At 43.6% G+C, this 21846-nt stretch overlaps 2 protein-coding genes across 12 annotated transcripts in view; both read left to right on the top strand.

Moving 5' to 3' along the window:
• Positions 1-8931, top strand: part of LOC136021437 (uncharacterized) — a 149622-nt gene extending 140691 nt beyond the window's left edge. For 5 of the 10 annotated variants that reach the window (XM_065693640.1, XM_065693644.1, XM_065693641.1 and 2 more), the window contains 5 exons: positions 393-695; positions 1860-2027; positions 3067-3186; positions 4435-4465; positions 4945-5182. In XM_065693640.1, the coding sequence (XP_065549712.1) occupies positions 393-695; positions 1860-2027; positions 3067-3186; positions 4435-4465; positions 4945-4978 (656 nt within the window). In that variant the 3' untranslated portion in view covers positions 4979-5182. Of the gene's footprint in view, positions 1-392; positions 696-1859; positions 2028-3066; positions 3187-4434; positions 4466-4944; positions 5183-5505 lie in introns of those variants that run through there. The other 5 variants (XM_065693646.1, XM_065693650.1, XM_065693649.1 and 2 more) reach the window with 5 other exon arrangements.
• A 325-nt stretch (positions 8932-9256) lies between these two features.
• Positions 9257-17832, top strand: LOC136021317 (uncharacterized). Of its 2 annotated transcripts, XM_065693411.1 has the most exons (5): positions 9257-9992; positions 11534-11872; positions 13378-13725; positions 15056-15165; positions 16143-17832. In XM_065693411.1, the coding sequence occupies exons 1-5, from the start codon at positions 9923-9925 to the stop codon at positions 16251-16253; spliced, it is 978 nt and encodes a 325-aa protein (XP_065549483.1). In that variant the 5' UTR covers positions 9257-9922; the 3' UTR covers positions 16254-17832. The 2 variants fall into 2 exon arrangements, with proteins under 2 accessions (XP_065549483.1, XP_065549485.1); XM_065693413.1 differs by lacking the exon at positions 11534-11872 and having other exon boundaries at positions 9261-9992.
• Positions 17833-21846: the final 4014 nt, after the last annotated feature.

Genomic DNA, 21846 nt, shown 5'->3' with positions numbered 1-21846 from the left:
ATAGTCTGGCAGCTCAGCTGTGAACTTCCTTTGTCATAGGATCTGAATGTCTGTTGGAGATATCCCTGATAAGATTGTGCCAAGGAGTTTTGGAAGTAAAGAAAATAAGAACAAATGAGTCATCTGAGCCTGTCTGGGCATAGGACCTCCTCGCTCAGCAGGAGAAATGTCTTTTAGCTCACTTCCCAAGCTGCCACAAGTGGCAGCAGTGGAGGAATTATGTCATGCTTCTACCCCCAAAATTACTCTATGGTGTGGGCCTAGTACCCTGAATTGTCCGTTGGCAGACAACATCCCTTAAACCGTGACTGGATTTGCCCACTCATTCTGTAACACTAAAATTCGGGGGAGAAAACTGGTAGAAAATAATTTTTCTTTGGTTTCTCATGTAGGTATTGCCGTGGCCAGTGATGACCCTGCAAAGGGGACACAAGACTCTTCCTTTGGCAAAACAAATGTGGCCGTCTATCACTGTGAGAACAATGTATGCGAATCAAGCAATGACAAAGACTGTGCAAAAATCGGTGAAACACAAAATGAGAGATTTTCAAATGAAATAATTCAGTTGGTGACCGGTGACACACGCATCACCATGTGCTTTCATCGAGGACACACGCTTCCTGAAGGAATTTATGCAGTCTTCTGGGAGAAAGACACGGGAGCAGGACACTCATGTGGCATCCTGAATGATGAAGGTATGCTCTGCTGGGAGCCTGGCTGTGCACTTACGGAGGACATGCTTTGGTTATGGAACTGAACTGTTGCGTATTTAGGCAGACAGCAAGGTACACGAGTAAACAACTTCTGAAAATGAATTCCTTTCGTGATCAAGTCGTTGAGTCATTCACAAAAATAAATTCAACTCTCTCAGCTCAAACAGTGCTTAGAACTACACCGGGGCAGTTCCGGGAGATGCGGCTCCGGGAGGGAGCTGCAGGAAGCTTTCCCCCGCAAGGAGGGAAGGTAAAAGGTGTAATTATTAATAGTTCCCCTAGATGGCCCCGCAGTACAGAGCTGGCAGCGGTGCGCAGCACGCGAGCCAGGTGGTTTGCCTGACCAGCGATGCTATCGCGCTGTAAGCCAGTATTACAAAGAACCTTCCCTTCAATTCACATAGTGAGCTTGATGTGCTGTGGCATGGAATATCCCTTTGGCTCGCTTCGGTCAGGTGTCCTGGCTCTGCTTCCTCCCTGTTTCTCGTGTCCCTCCTCTGACACAGCACGAGACACTGATCAGTCCTTGATCAGGGTAAGTGCTACTGAGCAGCAACGGAGCGTTGGTGTGTAATCAGCATTGTTCTCAGACTGAAGCCAAAGTACAGCACTGTACAGCTGCTAGGAAGAATTAACTCTCCCAGCCAAACCCAGCGCAGTAGGAAGGAAGGAGTTTTCAAGAATCTCTTAGGAGACGAATAAGTTGTATAGTAGCCCAGTGGTGTGCAGGCTAGGTGAGAGATGCACTCCGGGCTCTGAGATTTACCCAGCTGCTGGTCTTGCTTGTTCTTCTTTTGATTCCTGTGGGTAAATGGGGATTGCAAAGTTTTGTCATCATTTGAATGGATTTTCATTGCAGAAGGTAATGGTAAGCTTTTTATGAACGTTTTGTTGTTTTTATTATATGCGAAACCTTTTTTGCTTTCTTCACATTTGAAGATTTCCATTATTGGCTCCCAGAACAATTCAGCAGCTTAAGGGAAAAGAAAAGCTAAATGTTGATTTGAGCAGTTGGTGAATTAAACATGGTTGCAACAATCTCCAACTTCTTGTAAATGGAGGGCCCGCATTCTAGCCTTTTTAACCCTCAATTGAAGATCTTATACGTGATCCATATTTATAATTAAAACTTCTTCTATCTTTCAGCTTTCCTGAAAAATGGAAGGAGTAACATCATTACCGAGGAGGTTAAAATTTGCTGCGAAACAAGCACAAACGTCTCAGTGCCCAACCATACCTTGAGGTGCTACGCTGACGTGTTGGATGAGAAACCCAGAAAATCAACAGCCAACATCGCTGGTGAGGGAAGTCAAGGTAATAGCTTCATGTATGTGTTTGCCTTTTGCTTTGAGAGAGGTTTGCCTGGACAGGTATGAACAGAGTTTCACATGGGTGGCACGGGGAGATGTACTGTACCTGCATACCTTGGACCCACACGTGCTGTAGCCATCCAAACTCAGAGACTTTCCACTAGGCCCTGTAGGTGCCCGGTCCTGGACTTACGTATCCATAGATACAGGTTTCTGTGACTGTGGCGGTGTAGCTGTAGGTACAGGGATGCTGAGGGAAGGTGGTACGTGATGGCTGTGCAACAAGTTTCCAGGAATTCCACCTAACAGTAAGTGATAAATGAGACTTCACCTCTAGACTAAGAGGACATTTGTCACATACAGCTATTTGGATATCCAAATTTCTTTCACTGTAGAAATCCCTGGCATCTTCCTTAGGTTATGGACAAACAGGGCATCTTTGCTTGAGACCAGGAAACACTATTTATTCTCTTCCAGAAACAGCCCTTAGTAGGGGTATGGCTTTTCTTCACTCTTTGCTCTGTTATTTGTCTGGTGGGTTATTTTTTTGGTTTTGGCTTGGGATTTATTTCTTTTTTTTGGAATTTTTGCTGGATGATTCTATGGTTTCTCTTCCAAATGGGACCAGTATTAAAGCAAGCTTTCTAGATATTTGTATGTTTAAATTCCCGTGCATTGAAGTATTTTTAAAGCAGTCAAAATGGATTTCCCATGTGCCCTTTTAACCCATCACTGAGGATGGGTCTCGTCCCTTTTCGTTTTGGTTATTTCAGTTGAGATGGGTGTTCAAAGGTACCTGTTGTGGTGGGGAGTCAAGAATTAGCTTCAAATGTTAATAGTCATTATTCTGTTACAGGCATCTTCATTGATGTGAGATGATATTAAAATACCCTAAGCCAGAGGCTGTTCTCTCATTCATCAGTTCATTTTCTCAGCTTTTGTAGAAGCAGCAGCCCCAGTTCTCCCTAGGTGCTGCTTCTGAGGCAGGCTTATTTCTTGGCACACCTGTTTGATTCACATGGACTTTTTCTTCTGCTTTCCAGATAATTCTCAGTATCTGGTCAGTGAAAAGAGCAACGTTGGCATCGTCACCACAGTAACAATTCTTGTGCTTTGTGCAGCAGCAGCTCTGGCAATATCTTGTGTGCTACAGAAAAGAAACGGTACAGTCTAACAAAACGTGATGCTTCCTAGGGGTAACATGCCTTGCAAGCAGTGCTGGTGGTGGAAGAAGCATACAGGGTTTTCTTTCTGGATCTCATTTCCATAACAAGTTGTTAAACTGTATTCATTGTGAAGGGGAGGCTGGGCTGGCAGCTGGTAGGAATTCCACCACTGCATTTGGTACCATGACATAGGACCCAGTCAGCTGCTTTACTGAGAAAAATAAGCACAGAATACATTTCCTCACTGCTCCAGTAATACATCTAAGTGACTGCACTGCTCAGCCTTACCCCTATGGGATCCCGCTCCTTGGAACAGGCTCAGACTGCAACACTGCTGTGCAGCTTTTCCTGCAGAGACGTATCCCACCCAGGAGACTGCTGATATCCAGACATGGACTAACAGGTCCTTTAGGTGAATGGTTCCCACTCACAGCTCTGCCTGCTAAAGAGCCAATTTAAATTTAATAAAGGATATTTTCCTAAATACATCCAAGTGGGGACTTTGTTTTACAACCTAATATGCATGGGAAGTGGGCCAACAAGAAATCTGGAGAGAGACTTTTGACAAGGGCATGTTGGAATGCATTTAAACAAGAAGAGGGGAGATTGAGATGAGCTCTTAGGCACAAGTTCTTCCCCATGAGGGTGCTGAGGCACTGGCACAGGGTGCCCAGAGAAGCTGTGGCTGCCCCATCCCTGGCAGTGCTCAAGGCCAGGTTGGACACAGGGGCTTGGAGCAAGCTGCTCCAGTGGAAGGGGTCCCTGCCAGTGGCAGGGGTTGGAGCTGGAGGAGCTTTAAGGTCCCTTCAACCCAAACCATTCTATGAAAGGGCTGGGATAGGCTCTGTGGGGTGAGTAAGGAGTCATGTGAATAAAATCACCTGGAAATATCTGCCTTTTGCTCTTCCCTGCTCCCCCACACCACAGAGACTGCAATATTCTTAAAGTGAGATGATGTTAAACCACCTCATACTTCAGAACAGTTGTACTACAATAGAGTATAGAACTTGAGATCCAGCTGTGCTGCCATGTGGCAAAGGATCAGACCTGCCATATGTGGTGGGGTATTGTACAGGTTCACAAGGCCTGTGAATCTCTTGGAGATGGACAACAGTGAGTTGCTCAGGCATTTCAGATACATATCCATTGGGAAAAAACAACTGCGAATTTGTTAGTTTTAATTTTTCTAAGTAGATCTTTGCTAATACTGGTACTTTACTCTTTTGCTGTTGTTGTTTTTTCTAGGACCTGTCATAGTGCTTCGTCAGACTTCATGGTAAGATTTGATTTTAATCAAACTACATTTAATTATGTTAAATGGTGAAATCACATTACTAGAGTGGCAGGAGGGTGTTCAGTCAAAGACTAGATATGTTGACTAGGACCGTGTTCAGCGGATGCCCATTTCCTCCCTGCATCAAGCCTGAGTCAATAGATTTTAGACCCTACATGAGTTTGCAGTGGTTCCATTACTCATGTGTTGATCATGTGCACGCTTCTATAGACACCCCTCGACATACAGCTTCCTCCTGTATCTCATAACCAACCTGGCACCAGGGTTTATGGGACAATGTGTAATGCCAGAAGCTGAGACATCTCTTAGTTCCCATCCTGTAAAAATAAATGGTGGGTTTTTTTCTTTTTAGGAGAAAACAATTAAACAATTAAATTTGTAAGTCTAAATTTGTTTAAGGTTAAATTGTTGGTCAGAATTCAGTTAAAGCTTAAGGTTTTTGTCTTTTGCTCCCTTTCTAGTGAATGGAGTGAAATAGCTGTCTTGAGAAGATGATTCATCTCACCTTAAAAAGGTTTTAAGATGAAACAGGTGAATTACCTTGTGAAGGGGCCTCCCTGGCAACTCTAAAGGAAGCCAATGGGAACAAGCTGAGATGTTTGAACATCTACAGTTGGACAAAACACAAAGATGTCTGGGGAAAAAAGAGTTGCACGAGTGTTTGCAAAACTCAATAAAGATAACACTAGTCTCACTGCAGTTGTTACAGTAAGATGTATTAATGGATATATTAGTGTGGCAGGTAAAACATTTCCCGCTAGTGGTTTCTGTGAGGTCCTGCCCTGGGGTGTAACACTGGGTGATGGTGCAGGTCTGTCCTAGAGCCTCTCTAAGGCAAAGGCTGGTGGACCACAGCAACCAGGGCAGGGTTTCAGCAGAGATACCATGAACTTGCTGGGCAATGAAGCTGCAATCCTGTTACGTTTCAGATTTCCAAGCCAAAATACAGACAATTGGATTGTAATTCTTACTGAAATCAACCTGTGCCTTTGGCCTGACATATTTTTCCTTCAATTTTGCAGCTGTTAGAAAACTCAGGAGTGGCTTCTGACAGTTAAAGCCTCACACCTATTTGAAAAACATCCACAAATGAGAATAGCAGGCTTGGTGCTAGCAGCACACTCCTCAGTAGCGTCATACAGCATCCAGCTCAAGAAGCTCATTTTGTGAGAGACCTCATGGCAGTTTTCATGAATGTTCCGCCACCAAATCCGTATGTTCAGCGAGTACCCTTCAGCCACAGGTGCCCAGCTCCAGGCTTTCACAAGAAGCTCCCTGGATCTCCCATCCTGTCATGGTGCTTCGCTGAGGACAGCAGGCGTTGCAAGATGTGTGCCTGGCTCAGCAGCACAGGGTTAAACCAGCTGAATTCTCTCAATGGTTTTCATGACTGGAACGATCAGTCCGTGTGAAATTCTGCACAGAACTGTATCTGTGCTCACGAAGGTTGTGCTGAACCTTGAGGCAGATCCTTGCTGCGTGTCTTCCATTTCATAATGTGATAGCACACCCATAGGTTTTTATTGTTTTTAACTCCCAGGTGATCTCTAGATCAAAAAATGAACCTCTTACAATCCCTGCATCTGAAGACAGGTTTGGGTATGCTGTGTGCAGGCAGTATGTGATGAATGCTGCACTTCAGACATCCCCCTTTTGTAGCTGAAATGATTTATCATTCACACATGATTCAGTTAAATCTCCAAAAGTTTACATTAGACCTAACCTAGCTTCAGGCTTGTCCTGGGTTCAGCAGTAGCAGTCGTTTTTCTCCTTCCTAGTAGCTGGTGCAGTGCTGTGTTTTAGACTTTACCCTGAGAACAGCACTGATAACACTCCAATGTTTTGAGTTGTTGCTCAGTAATGCTTACCCCGATCAAGGACTTCTCAATCTCATGCTCTGCCAGTGAGGAGGGACACAGGAAGCCGGGAGGAAGCAGAGCCGAGAGCCAGGACACCCGACCCAAAGTAGCCAAAGGGGTATTACATACCACAGCACGCCATGCCCAGTATAGGAACTGGGGGGAGTCACCTGAAAGGCCCAGATTACTGCTTGGGTCGGGCTGGCTATCGATCAGCAGATGGTGAGCAATTGCTTTCTCTTCCTTGTTATTTCCCTTATCATTATTATAGTTGGTGGTTGCAGTAGTGGGTTTGTGTTACACTTTAGTTACTGGACTGTTCTTAACCCGTGGGGTTTACATTCTTTGCCCATTCTCCTCCCCATGCCACCCAGAACTGGGGGGAAGGAGGTGAGGAGTGAGTGAGCGGCTGCATGGTTCTGAGTTACCAGTTGAGCTTAGACCGTGACAAGGCTTTTGAGCAGAAAGCAGCAGCAGCACAACTGGAAAAGCAGATCTATGTAACAGTGTGAACACTTGTGGAATCACTTTTACATGGTTTAATTACCCATAAACCTGTAGCTGAAACTTCCAGCAGGAAATCTCAAAGGATGTGGGTTGTCATGTGACTCTCAAAATTTGCTCTGATCAAATCTAAAGGGAAAAGTTCGTAACGAAAGACATCCAAAAATGTGTTATTAATTAATGTCAGAAATGCAGAAAAGCCTCTGTGCTTCAATTTGTTTCTTGTTTGGCACAGCAGATGAGTGCTGTTAGGAGGTGGTTTTCCCTCCCCAGTGGAGGCTTTACACTCATGCTGATCTGAGATACCCTTTTAACTCAGCTGTCAGCTTATTTGTTGGATTTTGATGGAATGCAGTCAAAACATCATGAAGAGATGGCAATCCCCAGCTATTCAAAGGCTTTTAGGTATTTACTGATTATGTTTTGATCCACTTAAAATAACTTCTTCATGTTATGTTGTTAAGTTACATCATGAAGAATGTGATAGTATAGTTATTTAATAAGCCAGAGCTAAGGTTGCCCATAAAGAATCCAGAATGTACAAGAATTAGAGGTAGAAGGAAAAGACTTCCCCTCTTTACACAGCGCGTTAACAAAATTGCAGTTCCTGGCTTTTTTTTTCCCAGAACAGGGCTGCTGTGTTTTCAATGGAATAGAGCTGTGTCAAAAAGGAGTGACTGAGGAAGAGGTTTGTTGGGGTAAAAGCCATCCTTTTTGGAAGAGATAACATATTAGCTGCTGTAGGCTGGGAAAGGAGCACTCAGAATGGGTATGGGCCTTTCAGCTTTTGGCCCCACTGCAGCTATCACAAACGCTTTAGATTCTGTTTCCCTCTGCTGTAAGTTGTTGCAGTGGATGCCTTCGAGGCAGTGCAGATTGCTCCAGCATAGGCAGTCAAGCTGTATGCTGAGATTACGGAGATTTCCAGTGATGTACACAGTGTTTTCCTACACCTAGAAAAATACTGTCTTCAGATTGAAGGCTATGGCAGTGTGGTGCATGATGTCACGGACTCCATGCAGGTACACAATTGTTTCTTTAGCGAAGTCTTTTGATTATATACTTTAAGCTTACAAGGGTGTTATGAGAAATAACCAATAAGAACCCACCACACAAATATTCCTCTACAAGTTACTCAGCCACCATTTTTCTAACCATTTTGTTGTTATCGTTTCTAGCTGATACATGCTTCAGAGGCAGCAGTCTATGTTATTGCTTAAGCAGTCATCGCTCTCACAGACTATGTTTCTTTTACGACCGCACAGTGGTTAAGCACAAGGTATCTTCTGCTCCCAGAACTTCCTATTTGAAACAGTCTGTGAGGAACAAACATTATTTTTCTCCTTGGTCCACTTACGCCAGCACTTTGTGGTTAGCTTCGCATGTGCAGCTGCATTGTGTTCTTAAGATGGTCCTTAACATGGCAGTTCTTTTGTATGGTCTTTTATTGAGAAAGACAAATGTGTATAGAAGAACCTCTGTGTGTGTGTATCTGGTGTGTATCTGGTGTTCAAATTGCTGGCTGACGCTGGGTGGTTTTGGTATAAACTCAGATTTTGAGTTGTTTGGAAAAGAGACAAAATGGTATTTGAGAACTCACATGGTACTGATTTGAGGCCTTCAGGTTTAATGATGTGCAGATTTGATTTCTACTCTTTAGCACCAGTTGGGGCCAGAGAGCTGATCAGTCAGTCTTTATGGCTCGCTCAAGCACATTTTCATTTTGGTTTCTTCTTTCTACTGATCATTATACAGATTGTGATATTTAGAGGCATTGATGCCAACTGTTTCGCTTTGCCCCTCCTGAGCTGTGTTGTGCTGTTAGACACCAATTATCCCACATCTCAGGAGGAACAGCTTTAAAAATCTTCAAGATTTGTTCTGGGTAACTGCGTTGTGTTGTTCTGCAATATACAAATATAGGAAAATAGTTGTTTATGAAAAAAGACGGCTCTGACTCACCGAACGCCGTCATTTGGTATTTGTAATTCCATTTTAATGTTTGGTCTGTTTGTTTTTTTTTTTTATTTGTGGTGTTATACTATTCACAGTAAAACAACTTAAAACCTGGCTATTCAGTGGTAACCCTGTGTTGATGTGTCCTTACTCGGTATGTTAATCTCTTTTACAAAGCATCACCATTAGATGATTCCCAAACTCATAATCCAGTATTATTGTCATGATTTGCTTAAATATTACTAAAGCAAAGACAGGGAGCAAGAGATATCTCTTGGCATTTGCTTTTGTGGCCAGTAGTGAGCCTCTGTAGGCCTAATTGAAAGGTCATTTCACAACCTGCCTGAACTCTGTTTCCTTCACAATGACGATGGAATGCCTAAGCTTCCAAGCATTCAAGAAACTCTTTTGGAACGCAGCCCTTTCCCGATGTCTTCACACAGAGAACAAAGCAGGAAGAGTTTTTCAGCGCATCGGGGAGAGAGCAGGAGCTCCATGTGAACTGTCACAGAGATTCCCTGGTTACCAGCTCTCACGCTGCAGACACTACGGAATGTGTTACTAAATGTGAAGGCAGGAGGCACGTGAGAGGTATAAGAATTTAAGGTTTATCTGAAATAAGGGAACATCTCTCATCTACTCGCTCTTTACAAAGCCAAGACATTTGCACTAACCAGCCAGTGGGAAAACAGGCTGAACTGATTGTACCAAGCTCCTACATTTCCAGTAGGCACACAACTGGGAGATCACTGCCTGAGCTTAGCATTGTGAAGAGCAACTTTGAGCTTATTTTTCCTCAGTTGATTGTAAAGGGCAGGTAAGTGCTCACCACAGAGCACTCTAAAGTCCTGCCCTCAGGGTTGGAGGTTGTTCAGTAGTAGGAAACCGTGGGCGTTTTAAGTGTAAAGTCAAAACCAAGATGCACCTCTGGAGAGAAATCTCTCCCCCTCCACCTCCATCACATTCATTATCATACTAAAATGAAAGCTGCACATTGCTAAACTGCCTTCAGTAAACAGCTGATGTAGCTGGAAGAAAACAAGGCAGTTGTGGCATACAGCGCTTCGGATCTTGCTCTCATCAGTAAGACAATAGAGAACAAGTAAAAAGACCCTTGAAAATGCCGTGGATATGTCTCCCAACTGCATTGCTCTTTCTTCTGCGCCTCCCATGCGTCCCTGGCCAGAACGGTATGTACAGCATAGATGCTCTTACACTTCACAAGTCTAAATCTTTTCTTTCCTTTCCCCCCTTCCGCTCCTCCTTAGCCTGTCTCAAGCAGGTTCCTGGCAAATTCACCAGCAGCGAAAAAGAGGTGGAACTTTGGAAATCATTCTCTGAAATTATCGGATGAAAACAGTTTAAAAATCGTGGGATCTGAACTTTTCTACACAGAGGTTGCGCACTGTGGAAGCAGGGGATTCCCCAGTAATCCAGCTGTGGGAATTACTGGGAAATTTCCCAGAGTTCACGGTAGTGAACTGTGTCTGTATTGCTAAAGTTGACAGGGGAGCCCACTACTGGATAGAAATGAGTATTGGTATTTACTAGAGACAAAATCATTGAAGGTGTAATAAAACCTTACTAGAAATATCCAATGCTAAATATTGTTGTAGCTATTGAGAGTACAGGCTGGAGGCAGTGAAACTGGTGAGAATACTTATTTTTCCCTTCTTTAGTTAATGTTTGTTGAGGGGACAATACTGATTTATGCAAACAGGCTGATGGAGATGGATTTCCTGGGTTTTCCTTCCCCACTTGTAAAGGCTGAGTGCTCTGTGCTTCTCCAGCTTTCTCCATCACCCTATTTCTTTGCTGCTCTGGAAGGTAATTGCTGACAACTCCTGGGTTGCCTTAGTTCCTTCTCTAGGTGATGTAGGAGGAATGTTCTTGTGTCTGATGAGGTCAGGTTGACCGACTGTATCAAAATTCCCATGATCTGGTCTTTCTGTGCTTGTTCCGTCATTAAAACAAATTGGTTTAAGTATGTAGGGATCCTTATTTGCTTGTCAACAGTGAGTAATTCTCCCCTTTCTAGACTATGTTTGTCCTAGATATGCAGTACTCTACATTTCATTGTCCTGCCCTTGCTTTTTAATGTAATTTCTTTTAGGTGTTTCCTGTTTGATCCCTCTGTTCCTTGCTGTTCATTGCAAGAGTACTTACTGTTCAGATTCTTTTGATCTCGAGGTCATTTGGGAACTCAGAGGGTCTCATTACATATCTTTATACTTTTGCTTCTTATCGTAGGCTGGAGTTGCACCTTCTGCAATTCTCTTCCTAAGAGGCGACATTATCCATTTTCCTGATGCTGCTAAAGCCTCCTTTCTTTTTGTTTTTTAAAGTGTAATTTCCTTCCATTCTCTGCCAGATTTTGTTACTTTTGTATTCCAGACTTTGCTCCCATTATTGGGCTGAGTTCAATGAAGCTTGCATTTTGAGAATTAATGGGATCACACCGGAAGCTACAGAGCAGACTAAATACTTTTAATGAGTAACAAGGCTCTTTTTTGCTGAGGCATGAAAATGTTGAATCCCACAGGTCAACAGGCATGAAAGGCACTATCGGCTTCAGGGCAGCCAAGAGATGATGGATACGTGATAGCAAGGCCAAGGTCCGGTCTCAAACAGCAGTTCTGTTGATGGACTAGTTTTGGAAATTACTTTGATACTATGAATAGATCAAGACGAGCACTGATATTACAATTCCAGTTTCATTTCTTGTTTTTAGGTGGAGAAAATGAAGAGTCAACAGACATTATCAGTGTTCACGAAGGAGAAACCATCAGCATAACTTGTTCAATTAAAGGCTCAGAAAATGAAGTGGGAACATACTTGACAACTAGCATACAGCCTGTCAATGTGGTATATGTTTCCAAGCAGAATACTTCATATATCCTTCCTGCTTTGGCTAACCGCACCGAGTACTCGAAGGAAGGAAGCAATCTCAGGATAACTCTGCACAATGTACAGGAATCGGATTCTAATATCTATCAATGCAGTACATATGTTAAAACCAAAAACTATCACAAAAAGCTGTTTGGGAAGACAACCATAGTAGTGGTAAAAGGTACTGCACCTTTTCTGTCATGAATTAATAAATATAGCTGTATATTTGAAATCAAAGACTGGAAGAAAGCATAATGGGAGAGAGAGTCTGACAGGACTTTCCCCATGTCTGCTCAGGTAATGTACTGATTTAAAGGAAACTGTGAGTCTGTTCTGCGAACAGATGAAGAAAACACTTTAGGTAGAACAGTAGCAAGAAAACCCCCAGAACATCAGTCCACAACAAATTTAACCCTAGCTACGGGTTTTCACGTGAGTCATATGCTGCTGCAGCAGTTTGGAAACAGCGAGGACAGTTAGCTCTTTCCAAAACAATCTTTCCAATCTTTATGAATAAGTAGGAGACAATGAGCCAGGTTTTGGTAGTGGTTTTTACAAATGTCTTTTTCTTTTTACTATTTCATCTTACGGCACAATCTGATAACAACTGGGAAGTTGGTGCCAGGCAGGGTTTGCAAGCTGGGCATCAGCGGATGAAGGGATGTGGGGTTTTTCTCTTCTTACCAAACTATTGATGATGGGCACGAGTGTTCCTTTTGGCAGGCCTTCCTGGTTAGAGATTTTTCCCTTTTTAAATCTTTTTATTATAAGAGGGTTGAGTCCCCAGTGTTCTCTTTGGCAGCTTGATCCTCTACATCCCTGCCCTGCTGCTGAGAGTCTCTAAACTGCTACAGCTTCACCAGAAATCACAGGGTTTTCTCACTTTCCTGTCTCCCAGGCATGCAAAACATCATTGATTGTGGGGTCAGTAATAGCCGTTTATATCTATGAAGAGTTATCCTGTGCTTCCTTAGGCTTCCCTTCTCAACCTTTTTGACTGTTTTCTCACATGAATTCCATCTTGTTGGTTATGTACTGTTTCTCCAAATTATTTTATTAAATTACCTTGTATCTCTTTGGGATTCTGCTCCTCTTCTCTAAAACCTTTGCAACCTTCCCAGAATTACCTTTTGTACAAATGTGATGCATTCTGTCTTCATTCCCTCATCCACATTAGCTAATGTCAAAAGGGATGGGGCTTGTCCTCAGAGGAACTCAGTGAAACTTGTCTTCCCAGCTGGACAGCAAGCCATGAATAACTGCTTTTTGGAGAACGCTTTCAACACTCATGGGACCCACACTGTGTGATTTCACCCAAACCAGTGGTCTCCAGATCTTGCTATAGCTAAATCTCGTTTGAGAGAGCAGGCAATAACCCAGTTCTTAAAGGCAAACTGATGTAGCTGTGTTCCCTTAGAAGAGTTCAGTACAAAAGCTATGTATTTTGTAGGTAGGTGGAGACCTTTTACAACCAGGTAAACGTGTTTGGTCAGTCCTACTTTCAGCAAAAACACGCCAGGTTGTTCCCAAGACACGCATAAAGGTTGCTTCTAAAGAAATAATTTCATCTAAATCTCTGTGGTCGGTTTTTTTCTGTCTTTGACCTCTGTGTTTAAATCGCTGTATTTAATAGTTCAACTGTACTGTGTTAAGTATGTGGTAGCCATTAATCTCTCTTGTTCTTAGGTAAACCCAGTGGAATTGTTGAACAGGCACCGCTGTATGCGAATCCTCAGCAAGGCCAATCTGTCAGCATTACCTGTGCATTGAAAGCCTCACATGAAGGTGAAGGGATCTACTTGCTCAAGACTCACATGCAGCCTGAACCAGTGCTGTATGTTTCGAGTCAGAATACTTCCACTGTTTTTCCTGCTTTTGCCAATCGCTTGGAGTATTCGAAGGAAGGGGAGAAAATCGTGATAACTCTACGCAACCTATGGAGAAATGACAGTGACATATATGTATGTGCTGGAGTGGTGAAAAACTTCTCTATCCTCTCAGCGAATAGAAGTGGCACCATGATGCTGATTAAAGGTATCCTTTTACTTGTTCAATCGTGAAAGACTAGAGGCAGGTTGTAAGACGAAAGCGGAACCTAAAGCTTGCAGAACCTTAGTAAGGACAAGGGAAGCACTAATCCATGGCTAGACTTCTTCCAGTACCTGGGAAAGCTTGGAGAGTGTGCTCAGACTCCTCTGCCTTATTGTGCTAGGACACAGCCAAGCACTATGTTCCTACCTGCCTTGTGCAACCAGAGGGGGATTATAAAAGAAAAAAGTTGCTACAATCCTGCATCTTAAAAATAAACCAAGTTCAGAATCAGATAACAAAGATTCCATTGTGTCCGTGAATAATCCATCACTTTTAGGCAATTAATTGGTATTTTTAGCATCAGTTCTTTGACCTTCATGTGACACAAATGTCTTTTAGAAACCATTCTCTATAGTGACTCTTTGTGTTTAAAAATAGCTCATGCTAGGGAGTATGGAACAAGTCCTCAGGCACTTACTTAAAGTACCACAGATAATAGCAGAGATGATCTCACACACCCTGATTATACACTGAGCGCACTGGGAGCATGATCCAAAGAGAGGGGTGGGTTTCTTTCTGTAGAATAGTGGTGTAACCGTTTGCTAAACAAAGACAAACCCAGCAATATAGTGCTTGGTTTTGACCTTATTGGTGTAATTTAACCCTGTGCACTGGGCTGTGATGAGATCTTTGGGTAATTAAAATAAGGTTTACACAGGCCCTAAGAGTTGCAAAGGATTTGTCTTCAGTCTGCAAAAAAGGGCTGTACTCACCCTGTGCTGCTGGGCCATAGCTGGTGCAAGAATGTGGGTTGGGGAAAGCAGCATCTGCACATCAAAGAAGCATTGTGATTACCAGTATTATGTTATTCAGATATGGATTAATTGAGGTTTTAGAGAACTTCTAATGCTTTCCACCAGCACTATTATGCTCAGTGTACATACTTCAGATCACAGTAGCCTCCTCCTCCTGTTATTCTGCTTGCAAACCTAGCTGTTTGCTGTAACTCCTATATACTCCTGGCCAAACCCTCAGCATTGCTGTAATATAGCAGTGAAACATTTTCTGTTTCCATTACAAGTGTGTGGTCCTACTTCTGATCAGTGCTATAGAAGCCACCACCTTTGTAGAGTGCTTCTCGCTGACCCCCCCACATGCCATCCCTAGAAAAGCAGAGAATAGCAGTAGGGAAGAATAATGGGATGACAAATGTGGCTCTGTAGCATGCTGTTGATAACTGAGTTTTTGCTGACCGGTGAATAATATTTTGTTCATAATAAAAATAGAATTCTACCTCTTCATATTTATAATACTGGTATAATTTTACATGCAGAAGGAGAGCAGACAGACTGCAAGAAAAGTTCCTGGCTCATCTATGTTCTTATCACCGTGGTCACGCTCCTGTTTTCTGTGCTGATGTGCTGCACCTTGTACCATGTTGATGTAAGTTGTTGCGGTGCCAAAGTAAAACTGAATCCAGGTGCAGTGAATAGGTGCTTTTGATAGTCTTTGTAAACAGTGACAGTCAAGCAAACATTTGATAAACCTTAAGAATCATGGCTTTCTATTGTCTCCTCTTTGCCCTTGGTTAATGTCTCCTAGCTGTAAGCTCTTGGCAGTAAAGACTATGTCGTCTTATGTTTCTACAACTCTTAGTAAATGAGATATTGTTTGCCTTTTGATACCAAGCCTCAAGCAAGCCTCGCAGTCAATAACACAGCCATGTGTTTGCCTGTATTTCCCTGAACAGAGCACCTCATTATTCTGTTTTGCTGCTTTGTTTTGTTAGTTGGGAATGGGAGTGTGTATATCCACCTTGTAGTAGATATAAAGAGGATGTTTGGAGGAGAGCATAGCATCATGTCTGAAAGTTGCTGTAGAACAATTTTATGCCGTCCTAGAAAAAAGGCAAACAAGATTTTTTTGCCTTTACTGGTGTTATTTACACTCGTATTGTGCAGCCAGTGCCCAGAAATTGTCTCTGATAGATCCTTCTGCTCTATAAAAATGACTCAAAACTGACAGAGTATGGTTCACAGCCCAGACCCTTATCTTGTCCCTTCACTTCAGCACGGCTAAAACCCAGTGGTATAACATCATTCTCGCAAAGCCAAGAGGCCTTCTGGGAACTGTCCCTTGTGTAACCAGTAACGAAGTAAGGATAAGCCTTATTTGTGCTGGGGCCACAGTTACATCCAGCTCTTGAAGGAACTTTTGGTGAAATTACATCAGACTGACAATAGACAGTTAAATAAATAGGTTGACTATTTCCACCTACAGTCTAAGCCCTCTCTGGGTGATGAGAGGCAGCTGGAAAGTACATTTCCATTTCAGGCAGATGGAATCTGAGGTGTAAACTGACTCCTTGGTCAGAGTCTGTTCAAGTTCGGTGCTGAATGGCTCTTTGGTTTGTTTTGCAGATGAAGAAATATTTCCAGAACAAACCCCCAAATACAGTATATGAAGACATGTCTTACAGTGTTAGACAACACACCTTCCAGGCAACCAACGCTTACTCCATTGACAATTAAGTTTCTGCAAGACGGGACCATGCATGGATCAACCATTCCTTTACAGGTCTCCCTCAGAGCTGCCTTAGCAACCTGATGTGGTAGCTGAACTGAATGAAAATGCTGTCACTTAATTCTTCAGAGGAAAGAAAAACCTGCCTCATTTCCAAAGCTTTTTCTGGGTTTTGATCACTTGTAATTTTGGGGTTTTTTTGGTTAATGTATATAAAATGTACAGAAATGCAGGTACCCTGCACATGTGTTTGCAGTTTAGGATGGAATGCAGTGTTTTTTGGACTATACTTTCTGGCTGGAGGCAACATATGGATTCATTTCTCTGACTGATCAATAACCTTTTCAGGGAAGGTGGGATAGACAATGGAGAGGTCTGGCTCTGAGCTTTGGTAACTGCTCAGAAAGACTGTAAGATGCAATGGATCCACATATGCACAGATTGTAGTTCTCTCGTGAATCCTCACGGGTCTGCCAAAGAGCTCAGGTGGTGAAAGCTATTCCAGAGTCACAGCAAAGAAATCTGTTCAGAAGAGACCTCAGACACGTCGTGGCAGAGCGTGGTACGAGTGAGGTGCTGTGTGTGTGGGGGATTACTTACACAGAGAACACAATGGCACCGGAAAGAAGCAGACAAGTCTGGATTTCAAATTGCAGCCTTTGTCAGAGATACTGGTGTGATTGCTGTGGGTCTTGGTGCGGTTGAGGTGCAAAATGACCAGACTTGGAGCATGGGGGCATTTTTGGACAGCAGAAATATTTGTGATGTGTTGGTGTTGTCTCAAACTCCAGAGCGTTTAGGACTACACAGCTGAATGCATTTCTCCAGGTCAGTGAGCCTACACTGTACAGTACAAGGTGAACTGATCTGAGATAAAGCCAATGCCTGCACTCCAAGCTGGGTGTGGGTAAGTCAGATCCAAATCTCTCAAAAAGGAATTTATCAAAACCATCAGTCAGGTGGGAACTAAGTTTGGTTTAGTAATGGCTTAGGACAGGTCACTCTGAGGAGCTTAACTCTCCTCTGGCTAAGCAAAGGCTACAGCTTTCTCTGGGGTGTTTTGGGTTTGCAAAGCTGTGTCTGCTGCAGAGAGTCAATAGTTTGCATGCCCAGAGGAATATCAGATTGCCCAGTTTGGAGGCAGGATCGAGGGGTTGAGGTGTGATTCCTGGAAACAGGCTGACACTGGAATTTTTCTTTACTGATGTATTTGTTTAGTTTTTTAGGGATTAGGGCTGGTTTGCCATTGATGAGAGCTGGAGCGGAGCCAGGCACAGGGGATTCCCCCTCTCCGAGGTGAGCTCTGCTGAGATTCCAGCTTGCTGAGCCAAGGCTGCCACTTGGGAGAGCCCATTTCCTTCCAGATCTTACTCCTGAAATGCTGTGCAACAGACCCGAAGGGGAAATCTGCGCATGCAGGTGGTTGATGGAGGGGGTTTTACCTTGTGAGAGGTGTCTGTTGCTTGCAGACCCTGTGGTCTTCACATAGCTGTACCTGAATGAAATTACGTTTATGACTGGGGCTTTGTAGAGTTGCTCTGCATTCCTATACATGTATTAAAGACTTTCATATATCTTGCAAATGAACACTAGTCATTGAAGGGACTGTTTCTCTTAGCGTTTTGTTTGGTTGCTGTGGGTTTTTTTAATTAGAGTTACTCAAAGGCTTGTTCCAAAATGCCTCAATGCAACACCTCAATAGACAACAGATTTTCCCCTTTATTCACCAAATCTGTGTGGTTTTGGGCCGTTTGGGGTTTGTTTTCTTTTTGTTTTAAAACTAAGCACTGAAAAAAAATACCAAAGATCCTGGGGGGAACAACAGCATCTGCACTGGGGTCACTTGGAAGGCCCTGACTCAGAGGGGACTGGGCCACAGCAGACCCTGAGGGACACAGCACAGCGAAAGCAAGACCAAGGCCAAACGTCCCCTGCAGCATTTAGAGCAATTCTGTTTGGAGCAGCCCCAGCTCAGGTGTGGATGTAGAGCTGGGGAAGATGATCTAACAAATTAGATACCAATCTAGGAACTAAAGTGCCCAAATCAGAAGTAATCACTTCTTATCCGTTCTTATTTGTGAGAAAAGGTGCAGCTTTAGCAGAGAAGGGCAGTACTCCCAGGGAGACAACATACAGAGGCTCAACATGAGCAAGCTGACACTAGAGATCAGCTTTCTGTGCAATGCTACTGGGCAAATATGACCACAATGATTAAAAAAGAGAAGCTGTGAAAAGAAACAGCAGTGGAGGTGGTTGCTTTGGCTTTCACAAATAAAACCTAGCTGAGGAAAATGCCATTGAGTGAGACATGGCCTGAGTTGTAGCTGTGTAGGGGAATAGAGAATCAACCCCACAGTCAACCCAAGCAGTGGTGAATGAGCTGCTTGAAGAGAATTGCTGGGAAATTAGCTCAGGAATGTCACAGAATTACAGACTGGTTTGGGTTGGAAAAGACCTTAAGATCATCCAGTTCCAGCCCCCTGCCATGCGCAGGGACACCTCACACTAGACCAGGTCAGCCAAGGCTCTGTCCAACCTGGCCTTGAACACTGCCAGGGATGGAGCATTTAGCATTTCTTTGAGCAACCTGTGCCGGCACCTCACCACCCTCACAGTAAAGAACTTCTTCCTTAGATCTAACCTGAACTTCCCGTGTTTAAACCCATCACCCCTTGTTCTATCACTACAGTCCCTGAGGAAGAGTCCCTCTCCAGTATCCTTATATGTCCCTTTCAGATACTGGAAGCTGTTCTGAGGTCTCCATGGAGCTTCTCCAAGCTGAAGAGCCCCAGATTTCTCAGCCTGTCAAAGTGTCAGGGTTGGGTATTTGGCTGTTTAAGAGGGTTGGAGGGGTCCTAAAATGCAGCCTGGAGGCAGGCAAACCAAATTGTTCACCTCCACAACTGATGACAGAGCTGCTCTGGGATTATCCTGTTGCCTTTGTTGTTTTTCTGTCTCCTGTCCCTGCACCGGAGAGGGAAATGCAGGATAATGCTCTGAGACTGGGCCAGGATCCAGAGCAGTGAGAATGGTATCAGGGCATTAGTGAGGTCCCACCCCATTTCATGGGATAAACGACAGAAATTCCTGCTGGGAGCAGAGCAGCCTCAGGCTGGGGAGCAGAACTGCAGCTCTGCCATCAGAGTTTACCAAACAGGGATGGAGGAAGCCGAGGCAGCTGGGAAAGGGCAGTGTGTTAGGAGCAGAGAAAGCATAACAGACAAGGTACAAGGCATGTCAGAAGTGACTGAGGAGGCTGGGTCTACATGGAACAGCCCTTGCTGGGCTCTTGGGAAGGGGAGGGCTCATCAGAAATAATCTTTCATTATCTGCAAACCTGGAGTGACCAACCAGCATATGTGGATCACTGCTGGTGGAGCACATGGACTCAGTAACACTGAACTGAGGAAAGCACTTTAACCCTTTGACTAAGGGGTACAAGTACACAATTGAACCCAGATGGCAAGGATATTGATAAGCCAAGCGGAGGCACAAAACATCTTCCAGGAGGGCAGTATATGGGACAGAAGGATGTATTCCTCTTGTTGTGCCTTGATCACAAGGTACAACATATCAATGCAGTAGCAGTAGCACACTGGATTAGTTCTAGTGACTGTCCTGCAAACAAACATATGCTTCCAGCAGCTGTAAATGCTGCATGACTTATATCTCACACCTACATTGGTGTTATTGCCTGGGGTTAGGTTCTTACATTCATCTGTCACTGGTTGCTCCTTGTGGTTATTCCACCACCAGCTTACACAGGAGATTTACTTGGAGGCTATGACCAAGCTATGTCCTGGCTCTGGTGAAGGTCAGCTACTGAGTGCTGACTTCTCAAAGCCCCTGTGTTAACGAAAAACCCATTTGCATTCAACGTTTGTGAGCACTTGTTTCCCAAGGCATTTAGTTTCTGTTTGAATGTTTGGTAGCACTCAGCTCACGATTCGCAGTCCGCTTACAGTCAAGTTGAAAACACACAGGGTTTTTCTGGTGACAGATTCGGCTTTCACACAGTTTAGAGCTCTCAAGTGCTGAAAATGTGTTCTTGGTGCCACCTTTTTGACCTGCCATCTCTGGTTAATACGCTTCTGCTCTAGTTAATGGACTCTCCTGCTGCTGCCTGACATCTGATTTAAAGAGTATTTGCATTATCATGCATGGTTTTAACAGTATTTGGAATGCTTCAGTAGTGAAATACTGGCTATGAGCAGCATGCAAGAAATCTTCCAAATGCCACTTGAAATCTTAACAGGCTTTAACTTGCTTTTTGGTATATCACTGGTAGTACATTACTGATCGTACAACCCTCTCATAATAGTCAGAGTATCCTACCTTATCCACAACATTTAGGCTTAATAGTAAGAGATCACAATTTTCACTCAAGAAAGTGAAATAAAGCAACCAGCCTAAATGCTGAACAGGGTAAGTAAACCACTTTGTCCTAAAATTAACATTTTAAAGGGTTGTCTTCATCTGTCTTGTACAAGTGATTATCTCTTCATCTTGACAGGAGGGACTCTACTGTGTATAAATAAACTTCTAGTAGGGCTGAATGAACGCTCTGGGTGGTGAAGATGCCTTCCTGTGTTACTACCTCACAAGAACAATTACTTTGCTTTTGGGTGGTTTTTGACTGCAACAGCTGGCTGGCATGTTGGTGAAACTCTCCCCAGAGATCATGTCCATGTCCCCAGAGAAGATGCCCACCTCAGGTACCACAAATGTCCTGCTATACTCTTGTGCTTCTGACTGTAATGAGCATAATATCCTAACACTGCCGATGCTAAGCGGAAGATGCTCTCTCGCTCTTTCTGTGGATTAGTAACAGCAATTAGGATCTCTCTGTTTGGTCCACCTCCTTCTAACACAGTGGAAAACTACATGTTAGTCTCTTCAAGGAATCCGGCCGAGCTCTGGGGTTCAGGAGCCACTATTGCCCACCATTAAGACATGAAGGCCTAAACTATGCAGCCTTCTCTCATACAAGTTGTAAAACCTGACTCTGGGGCTACTTGTACAATGCTTGACCAACAGGAGTAATCATTTCATCCTCATACGGCAGAATTTCTTACTCTGCTCCTGTATGAAAGAGAAGGAGAGCTTCGATTTTTGGGGTGCTCTTTCTCTACATATAACTGCTTTACGACTGAGACAAGTCTTGTGAGAAACCACAAAGGTCAGCTCACGGTGTGCAAGCTTGCGGGTGGTTGCCATTTAAGGTGTAGCTGTGCTCTCCTTTGGCTGAAGGGTGGCTGCCGAGATGACGTTTTGCCCAAATGTCCCTGACTTCTAGGAAAGAACCTGATTTCAAAAGCACTCTGCGACATCCCGGTGGATTTCTCTGTTACTCTCATACACTGTAGTGCTCATAGTGCAAGCGCTTGTAGAGAGTCTTGTAAAAGTTCAAGGTCAAGTTGGACAGAGCCTTGGGTGACACAGTTTAGTGTGAGGTGTCCTTGCCCACGGCAGAGGGGTTGGAACTGGATGATCTTAAGCATCTTTCCAACTCTAATTATTCTAGGCCATTCTAATCTATTCTGTTCTATTCTATTCTATTTTATTCTATTCTTTTCTAGTGCGAGTGTTCGCACTGCAGAT

The sequence above is a fragment of the Lathamus discolor genome, chromosome 13, assembly GCF_037157495.1.
Source record: "Lathamus discolor isolate bLatDis1 chromosome 13, bLatDis1.hap1, whole genome shotgun sequence".
Classification (NCBI taxonomy): Eukaryota; Metazoa; Chordata; class Aves; order Psittaciformes; family Psittacidae; genus Lathamus; species Lathamus discolor.
Note: the sequence above shows the minus strand (reverse complement) of the source record. Positions and strands in the feature narration are given on the sequence as shown.